Source organism: Primulina eburnea, chromosome 1 (assembly GCF_022965805.1).
Source record: "Primulina eburnea isolate SZY01 chromosome 1, ASM2296580v1, whole genome shotgun sequence".
NCBI lineage: Eukaryota > Viridiplantae > Streptophyta > Magnoliopsida > Lamiales > Gesneriaceae > Primulina > Primulina eburnea.
Genome location: NC_133101.1, coordinates 6,433,639 through 6,443,658, shown reverse-complemented (window position 1 = coordinate 6,443,658; position 10,020 = coordinate 6,433,639). Strand labels below are relative to the sequence as shown.

The 10,020-nt window shown below is 32.1% G+C and overlaps 1 protein-coding gene across 1 annotated transcript; it reads left to right on the top strand.

Annotated features, from left to right (window-relative positions):
* Positions 1 to 2,835: 2,835 nt before the first annotated feature.
* LOC140824833 (putative receptor-like protein kinase At3g47110) lies at positions 2,836 to 6,233 on the top strand. Its single transcript, XM_073186379.1, has 2 exons — positions 2,836 to 5,625; positions 5,752 to 6,233. Exons 1-2 carry the CDS (start codon positions 2,949 to 2,951, stop codon positions 6,129 to 6,131), a joined length of 3,057 nt encoding a protein of 1,018 aa, XP_073042480.1. The 5' UTR covers positions 2,836 to 2,948; the 3' UTR covers positions 6,132 to 6,233.
* Positions 6,234 to 10,020: the final 3,787 nt, after the last annotated feature.

The window sequence follows — 10,020 nt, the reverse complement described above, 5'->3', positions numbered from 1 at the left end:
GTGCATGTCCTGATGTACATTGGGCGAGAAAGACGCCTGTTATTTAAAATAATGTTAATTTTTTTAAAAATCGAAAAATGAGAAAAATATTCTGAATTATTTTTAAAAAAATTTAAAAAGTATCAACAGTTATAATATTATTTCTTTTATAAATGGACATCTAACTTTTTTTTAAAAAAAATCACAATTTATTCCACTTTAATTCCAAAAACTCGAGATTTTTTCGTAAAAGATTCGATCAGTCATTTATTTAGTTCGTAATTCATTATATTTTAGTTGTTTGTATTTCTTTTTATTTATTGTAAGTTTTAAATTTTAATTATGTATATTTTCCACCTATACATAAAATTCGTACAAATATGTGGTACTATGTCACATAAAATTTAAGTTTTAAATTCCAAAAAAAAATAGTGAATTGAATAAAAATTAATATTTGGGGAAGTTGGTGAAAAATCTTGAATCAAAACATTTCTTTGGGTTCACTCCATACCCACAAAATTGTGGTACTATGTCATACAAAATGTGGTACACTTAATGTGGAAAAGTGGTACTAAAAAAGTACCCAGAGACTGAACAAAAAAAAAAAAAAATCGACGGCTGGAGACTGAAGACCAATTTTACGTTAATATTTGAATATCATCTCTACAACATCGTCTAACTATCGAATCGAAGAAACAAGAGATACTTTGACATCAACATGACATAAAGTTGCCGATTTTATCACACCAAATTTCACATCATCATTGAACATGCATTAAGCAGCTTCATGCAAAGTCATGCAAGAGCTTGTAGATATTTGTTGTATTTAAATTTTTATGTCCGTGGAACATGCAATTGCATTTAGAACTCCTAAATCCTAATTTAGCCCATAATTATCGAGACATGTGAACTCCAGATGGAGCCAACTGCCCAGCCGATGAATCAACGATGCTGCAATGTGTGAAATTCATTTATAATTTGAGCTGTTTTATTTAATTACTTCTGATTTTTTTTTATTTTTTACATGGGATGGGTTTTGTTTTTAAGATTTTATGAAATTTGATTATGAAGATTGGTCTACGTATGCATATGTTTGTTCAGTACGACATTATTATATAATTTTTTGCAAAATGTTAAAACATGGGAGGAACGCGAGAAGAGCCAGTGGGTTTGCTTGTTTGTTTGTTTGCTTATTTATTTGTTATTATAATTATAAATAAATATAAATGTAGGAGCAAACCTGATCACCTAGAAACCTCTGCTAACAACTCAATAAATAAATATACACTGGAGGCTAAATTATATTTTTTAGGCTTAGATAATTTATAATCATAATTTAAGAGATGGACTCAAATTATTAATTTTGAGCAACTCCAAAGTTAAATATAAGTAGTTATATTAATAATGGAAAATTTTGAAATATTTGAGGACACTCAAATTAGAATAATGTTAATATTGTGGACCTACTTACCAAACCTAAATTTTTTTAAGATCACGTATGTGTACGAATCTTGTCCATCCAAATCATGTGAAGGCAGTGCCTCTACATATAGCATCGACTTAACCCTTAAAAACGATCAGATTATTTACATGGAATCTTCCCCATAAATTAACAAAGAAACTTCCCCAAAAAAAATGAAAATGGAAACAAAGAAACGTCGGAAAAATTATAATTTGAACAATTAACTACCACGCGAAATAATAATTAAAAAAACGAAGCTTTTACATATTGAAATTGACTATACGACGACTTGCAAGTTGCTAACTTTCTCCGCCACAAGTTTTGGCTTTCTCTTATTCTGTTCCACAATTTATCCATACTATATATAAAGATAGATGGACCTACATCGATAAGACAACGGGTAGATTACAACGTCAACTGTGAGTTTCGAGATATATATATTTGTTAATAATAATAATTTAATTAAATGTATAGAGGGTCCGACCCGTCGGGTTTTGAAACGAGACGGATTCGGGTCCTAATTTATCTTGGCAGGACGTGTCTCGGATTTGGCAGGACGTGTCTCGAGTCATCTCTAATCACAAATTCTATTTTGATGTAAATTTCACACTAGAATAATGCGATTTTTACACCAAATACAACATCCATCTCCAACTTAGTTACGTCAAATCTTACACTAAAAAAAATATTCTCGAAATATTCTTTTTATTTTACACATATTAATTATTACATTTTATTTAATATATTTAATCTATGAGTAATGTTTAATAAATTTAAATAATAATATTTAAGTTTATAATTTAATTATATAACATAAATTAATTTAGTTTTTAAATATTAATAATTAACATAAATAAATAAATATTTTAACAATCAACAATTGTTTTTTTAAAAATTTTATGATTAAATATCTAATTATTAAAATAATAAAATAAATATTATACTATTATTTAAATAATATTTATAATTTTTAATATAATATTTATAATAAATACAAATAATTTTTTTTTTAAAATTAAAAAAAGAAAAAAGAAGATCCCCTCGCCAAATTTGGCGGCCAAAATAGCGCAGCCCCAGTTAGAGGAATTAAATCTGCAGCCTTGGAGATGCTCTCATTGCCATCCATGGCCTCTTTTTTATTTAAATTTTTTTTAATGGCAATTTGTACCGGAACAATTTTTTATAATTTAATGAGTGCACCGGAACAAGCCCACAGGTTTAGATTCAGCCTCCACGTCAAATTCCAGAGTGGCGGATACCCATGATTGGAATGGGGACACAACTCCGAGTAATTAATACCCTCTTGGTGGGGGAGAAAATGTCATGTTCACTTTACAACTTGACGATAAAAAGTGCAGAAAAATGGTCAAGTTTTAGGTGCTGTGTTTGCCTCTGCTTTTGACTTCAAACAACTTCCAAGAAACTCAAAACAGCAAATAGCAAGACATATAAGAGGAAATGAACCCAAAGTTCGCTTTTTTAGGAACAAAGACGCCGCCAAAAAAAAATGGAGTCTAGATTTTGTAACTTGCCATACTTCTACTCCATTATCTTCTTATTTTTGCTCTTCTTATGTTACCAAGCACATTCATTTGATGCCGAAACTGACCGGCTCGCGTTACTTTCTTTCAAGAATAGCATCACAGACGATCCGCTTCAAGTACTAAGTTCGTGGAATGATTCGTCAAGTTTCTGCAATTGGACGGGCGTAACGTGTAGTTTACAAAGATCCCGAGTCGTTATTCTGTCGCTGCCATCTCGAAAACTTGGAGGCTCGCTCTCCTCTGCCATTGTTAATATGACCTTTCTTAGAGTCATTGATCTTAGAGATAACTTTTTCCAGGGCCAGATTCCAGGGGACATCGGTCGTCTGTTTCGACTTCAGTACATTTTCTTGATGCAGAATAAGTTTGAAGGTGAAATTCCGGGGAATTTGAGCCGATGTATTGAGCTTAGAGTCTTAAATTTCAACTATAATAATCTCACTGGAAAAATTCCTGCTGATATTAGTACATTACCGAATCTTGTTGCTCTTCATGTATCCGCAAACGGGTTAATAGGCGGGATCCCTCCTGTTCTAGGCAACATATCTTCGCTCCTAAATCTTTCCATCGCGCAGAATTATCTCGGAGGGGTTATCCCGGATGATCTTGGACGCCTTGTGAACCTGGAATTTTTGCAGGTTTCGAGTAACAACTTGTCCGGTACGATTCCAGGGTCGATTTTCAATCTGTCAAGAATAACGATGTTTTCTGTGGCATTAAATCAGTTGACAGGGAATCTGCCTTCGAGTTTAGGAAGCTATTTTCCGAATCTGAAGGAGTTACATTTCGGAGTAAATGGTTTTTCAGGAGGGATTCCATTTTCACTCTCAAATATCTCCAGTCTTGAAATAATTGACATCCCAGTCAACAAGTTTACTGGAAAAGTTCCTGTCGATTTGGGAAGGCTTCCAAATCTGCAGAGGCTAAATGTTGGCTGGAATCTGCTCGGAAGCGAAGATGCCGAAGGTTTAAAGTTTCTTGATTCGTTGATCAATTGCAGCAACCTCGAATCTTTGAGCATCGCCCGTAACCGGTTTTTCGGACCACTGCCTGATTCCATAGGTAATCTTTCAACGACTATGAAGAGATTGCTTCTAAACGAGAACAGCTTATCTGGAGGCATTCCTTCGGGGATAACGAATCTTATCAACCTGAACACTTTAAATGTGAGCTGGAACCAATTTGATGGTCCCATTTTTCCTGATATAGATAAACTTTTCAATCTAAGGCAGTTATACATGAACGTGAACAGATTTTCAGGAAAAATTCCGCCGGCTATTGGTAACTTAACCGTATTATTTGAACTCCGGTTGGACAGGAACGTTTTGGCAGGAGATATCCCAGCGAATCTTGGAGACTGTAAGCAGTTGAAGTTACTGAACCTGTCTGATAACAACCTCAGTGGCATTGTGCCATCACAGGTTTTCGGTCTTTCGTCCTTAACCATTACGTTCAACCTCGCTCGAAATTCTTTAAGTGGAAGCGTACCAATTGAAGTTGGAAACTTTATAAACCTCAGAATGTTTGTTTTATCTGATAATGAGTTTTCGGGAAGCATTCCTGAGAGTTTAGGCCTTTGCTCGAGCTTGGAGAGTGTATTCTTGGACGGCAATTCGCTACAAGGCTCAATCCCTTCGAGATTAAGCGCCTTGAGAAACCTTCAAGATCTTGATCTCTCAGGAAACAATATGACTGGGATAATTCCTGAGTTCTTGCAGGACTTTGTGTTCCTTCGGTATTTAAATCTGTCGTTCAACGACTTCGCAGGTGAAGTGCCGAAACGAGGGGTATTTGCCAATACAAGTGGTGTTTCTCTATATGGGAACAGTGGGCTTTGTGGAGGTGTTCTTCAACTCCAATTACCTTCTTGTCCGCCAGGAGGTGATTCTCCAAGACGGGGTCAGTCTAGTACACTCAAAGCAGCGATCGGAACATCGTTTGGAGTTTTGGGTTTGTTTTTGCTGTTGTATTTTGCAGTTTCTATGATGCTCAAGGGAGCAAGAAGGAAAGGCTTGATCACTTCCCCATCAGAAGATTGGAGTTCAAACTTCTCCTACAATGAACTTGCAAAGGCAACAAATGGATTTTCCACGGAAAATTTGATAGGTGAGGGAGGTTTCGCTTCCGTCTATAAAGGTACTCTTTCACAAAACGGGAAACTTATTGCTGCGAAAGTGCTCAATATTCACCAGATGGGAACTTCCAAGACCTACATGGCTGAATGTGAAGCATTGAGGAATATCAAGCACAGAAATCTAGTCAAAATTTTGGGTTCTTGTTCAGCTATGGATTCTGAGGGCCAAGATTTCAAGGCCATTGTTCTTGAATTCATGCCGAATGGAAGTTTGGAGAAATGGTTGCATCCGAACCAGAAGAATCAACGCGAGAACCTCGACATTTGTCAGAGGCTAAACATTGCCATTGATGTGGCTTCAGCATTGGAATATCTTCATTACTACTGTCACATTCCGGTGGCCCATTGTGATCTCAAACCGGGCAATGTCCTTCTTGACATCGACTTGTGTGCTCATTTAGGCGACTTCGGCCTAGCCAAATTCGTCAGAGAACGTGTAGATGCCGGTACGCAAGCTCAAATAAATTCAACTGGGATCAGAGGATCATTTGGTTATGTTGCTCCAGGTAACATTTCTCCTCTACTTTTTCCTGATTCGAATAAAACCTGTTGAACTCCGTCTTACTCTAGACAGGATCAATTAGTCATCCCCTCGGGTACGTGGCTTATTTTTTTTAATCACAAATATGCAGAGTATGGAAAAGGAGGGCCAGTATCCGTATCAGGAGACATTTACAGCTTTGGGATCCTACTCCTGGAGATGTTTACGGGTAAAAAACCGACAGACGAAATGTTTACAGATGGACTAACCCTTCACAGTTTTGCGACAAATTCTTTACACGACAACGTGATGGACATTATCGATCCAAGATTAACGTTATCAACACGAGCAGAAGAAGAAGAAGCAACAAATCACATCAACATCGAAGTCGAGAAGCACGAACAAGTCGAAAAACTCTTTGTGCTAATCGTTAGGATTGGAGTCTCTTGCTCTCAAGAAATGCCAAAAGATAGAATGAACATAAAAGATGCCAATGTGAAGTTGCAGCTGATAAGGGATAAATTTTTATAACATTTGTTTGTGAATATTTTTATGTAAATTTTATCTTGTAGATTAAGCACGTCAATGTGATAATTGCCTATTGTTTTGTCAAAGTATCAATTTTTTTCATTTATTTATGGCAAAAACTTGTGTGAGACGGTCTCACGAGTCGTACTTGTGAGAAGATCTCTTATTTGGGTCATCCATGAAAAAGTATTATTTTTTATGCTAAGAGTATTACTTTTTATCTTATTTTTTTTAACAATTTTATTGTTCTTGTTATTCCATTGAGACGCGTTTTATAAAGCTCCCTTCCCTCATTCCATTCATTGCATTCTCAGTCTTTTTCGTTCGTCTCATCACATTTGAGTGCTTAATTATATAATATTTGTGATGTGTTTCATCTCCAGTATTAAGACAGTGTGCGTTCTATTTGAAATTTGGAAAAATAGTGAGTGGTTGTACACCATAAAATATTATAATAGAATTATTTTTATATTGCCCGTTGTTTTTACCCTAATAATTTTTAAGAGTTTTCCAATTAAATCTCGATGTTCCATTTTAGACTTTAATTTCATATTATTATCTCAAATCGTCGTATGTGAGAACCAATATAATCCGGCAATAATCGTCGTACAAGAGAAAATTTGCATGAGTCACAAATGTAATACATAATCAAATGGCATTGACATGAACATACTTAATTTGTCTCTGCCTACACAAAATAATTAGTCACAAAGATAATAACACGCACAGTTGTAATACGGCTCGACTCGGCTACGGGCGTATTCGACCCGGCATTCACTAAAAAGGAAAGTGCCCGGGGGAATATTAGTCTTCGAGCACTCGTTATCACATATGGATCGAGCGGGACCGCACGGATACCCGACCTCGAATATTATCAGACATTGTTTCCCACTGGACAATGTACCACTGTCGCTACAAACTGCAGAATTATTCTTTATTAGAGATTAATAGGGTTAAATGTTATTTTCGCACAAAAACAATTTTCTTCATACGTAAAAAAATGTATGTAATATTATCGGCAGAAAATGATATTATATATTCTAGTAAATCTGAATAATATGGTACAAAAAAAATCAGATCAATTACTTAATTTTATATGTATAAATAATTGAAACTATTTTTAGGAAATTTAGTGGATGAGTGCCAAAGAGACAAATATTATAAGACGAGTTTACTTAATATATAACATAGAATAATATTTCTCTTAAGAACAAGATAGACAACTATGGTAATTTTTTAGGCACGAGAATTTAAAAATAAAAATCTACAAGTTGTTTCGGTTTATATTTTTAACTAATGAAGAAATCATTTAATATATGTATAAGTTTAATGAAGAAAAAACCTATAACAAACCATAGGTATTTTTATTTTTGTAAACGAAGAAGATGTGTCTTGAGAGATATTATTATATTAATTAGTCTCAATCAATTTGGATCGAATATATATGGCTCAAAAAAAGCAAAAACTTGTGTGAGACAGATCTCTTATTTGGGTCATCCATGAAAAAATATTTTTTTATGCTAAGAATATTACTTTTTATTGTAAATATCAGTAAGGTTGACCCATCTTACAGATGTGAGACTGTCTCACAAGAGATCTACTCAAAAACAAAGATTTAGACCATATATGCGTGCGCGCGCACATATTTTTGATACCTGAGTGAATGAGAAGAAGTAGCACAATTGATTTCAAAAGCTGCGCCATTGATGCCTATATTTCTCCTTTCAGATTGAATATGCTTGTGAAAATGCTGATGGAGATCATAAGCCTTTTATTTTGGTAAATAATCAAAAATTTAATTACCGGAATGAAATTGAAATGCACGATTATATAGTTGGTAATTCGATTCCTTGTATTTTATCTTATTATATAAAATCAGAAGAAAACAAATATTCCGGTTATCAAGTAATAAAATTGAAATCAAATTATTATGAACTATATATATTGTAATGTATATGCATAATCCCTTGACTTTCCATTGAAAATTTATATGACTTTTCGAAATTTTTAATACGTATGAAATAAATCTTATCTAATATTTTATAAATACTTTGAAGTTAGATAATACGAAGACCTCACGATATAACATTTTCCAAAGTCAAATTTAATAACATTAATGTTATATATTTCAGTCATCTTGAATGTATTTGAAATTAATCACAATTATTCTTGAAATGAACTAACTTCTAATAATTCAAAATTTTGAAATCATGGATCCAAGCACAAAGTAAGAGTAAATTTTAGGATACGATGTTTTGGGAACCAAAAATTCAAAGTCTTTAATAGGATTGTAGATTTTCTTAGAAGTAATATATATTTTTGTCTTTCTCGAGAAACTTTATATGATTTTTTAAGAAAGAAAATATTTTTTTGGTTAACTAATTTGTCTATTTTTTTTAATCAACTAAGTTATTAAATTTTGTTTTAGCACATTAATTTTTAATTTTTGGTTAAATACTGGCGTTATATCGCATAACTCAACATTTTTTGATGTCACCTTAATATTTTCTGGTGACATGTTAGCAATTCGATTAAATAGTAACAATAATAAAAATAATATAAAATTATTATGTCAAAATTAAAATTTGTAAATTTAATGAAACAAAATTCAAAGTAAACAAATTAATAAATCAAAAAGGTATTTCCTTTTTAAGATTTGATTAATTGACCTTATTTCACAAGGAAAAGTAAATGAAAATTGATTATTCTAACTCATTTTCAAACATTTATATTATGTCTTATATGATTGAAATATCCTATAGTACTCTTTTTTATTCTAAATTGTTTGCTCCAATTCTTTACAACCTAGTTATCAGGAAAAAATAAATAAATAAATAAAGAGTCAGATTTATGCCAGTTGCCATGAACCTCATTCTCTTTCTACACCATTGCTCTAAATTTCTGTTCATTATTTCAAGTAAGATACTTTACAATCATTGTTCAATCTCTGTTATCAATTTTTATACACTTTTAAACTTGCGTCATTCAATAATTGATTAATAATCAATTGAAATCTAATCTTAAGAATATTTAACTCAAACATAGGAGGTTCTATCGGAAATGGTTCGAGTTTACCATAACCCTATGACATTGCATCAATTCATAATAATTAGATCTAGAACTCAGGTTTATGTGACAAGTTTGTATGATTTCCAAGAACTCAACAAAAGAATTATTTCAACAATCATTAATAACACATAAATATACACATTTTAATACATACAAATAAAAAAATTCAAATATATTTCAACTTCAAAATATTCTTGTTGGAGTCGATATATCACGAATCTTCCACTCATTAATAATAATAATAATAATAATAAAATTCACACATATTTCAAAAAATTAACACATATTTCAACTTCAAAAAATTCACAAAAATTTCAATTGCAATAAATCTCAAATCATCCACTTATTTAACCTTAAAAATATTCTTAATTAAAAAAAAACTTAAGAAAAATAATGACAATAATTAAGTCAAAATTAAAATGAATTAAAATCAAAATTAATTTTTTTTATTGGAGTCAATATATTCAATAATTTGACGGAAACAAAATTGTTTTGCCATATATCTAAGCATATGTATTATTATTAACAAAAAAATTAATCATTATTTGTGTAAAAAAAATCAGGTTAACAAAAAAAATGAAATTCATACATGTTCGAAGAACTAGAATGGATGTACTTCAAAGGTTCTAACACATGGAATTGATGAAAGAAGTAGAGAGATTGAAAGAAAAATTGATGACGAATAGAATTTAAATGATATCTTTATAATTTGATATAATAAAAAATTATTTTTATAAATTAATCTAAAATTGATTAAATGTGAAATAGAATTTGATTAATGGGCAACGCATTTTAAAAATAGAAGAAAGAAATACTTAGCCCA

Excerpts from the sequence above, each read along its gene's own strand:
- LOC140824833 (XM_073186379.1), top strand. The coding sequence starts at position 2,949 with ATGGAGTCTAGATTTTGTAACTTGCCATACTTCTACTCCATTATCTTC. Across the intron at positions 5,626-5,751 it reads ATTTGGTTATGTTGCTCCAG|AGTATGGAAAAGGAGGGCCA; the intron begins GTAACATTTCTC and ends ACAAATATGCAG.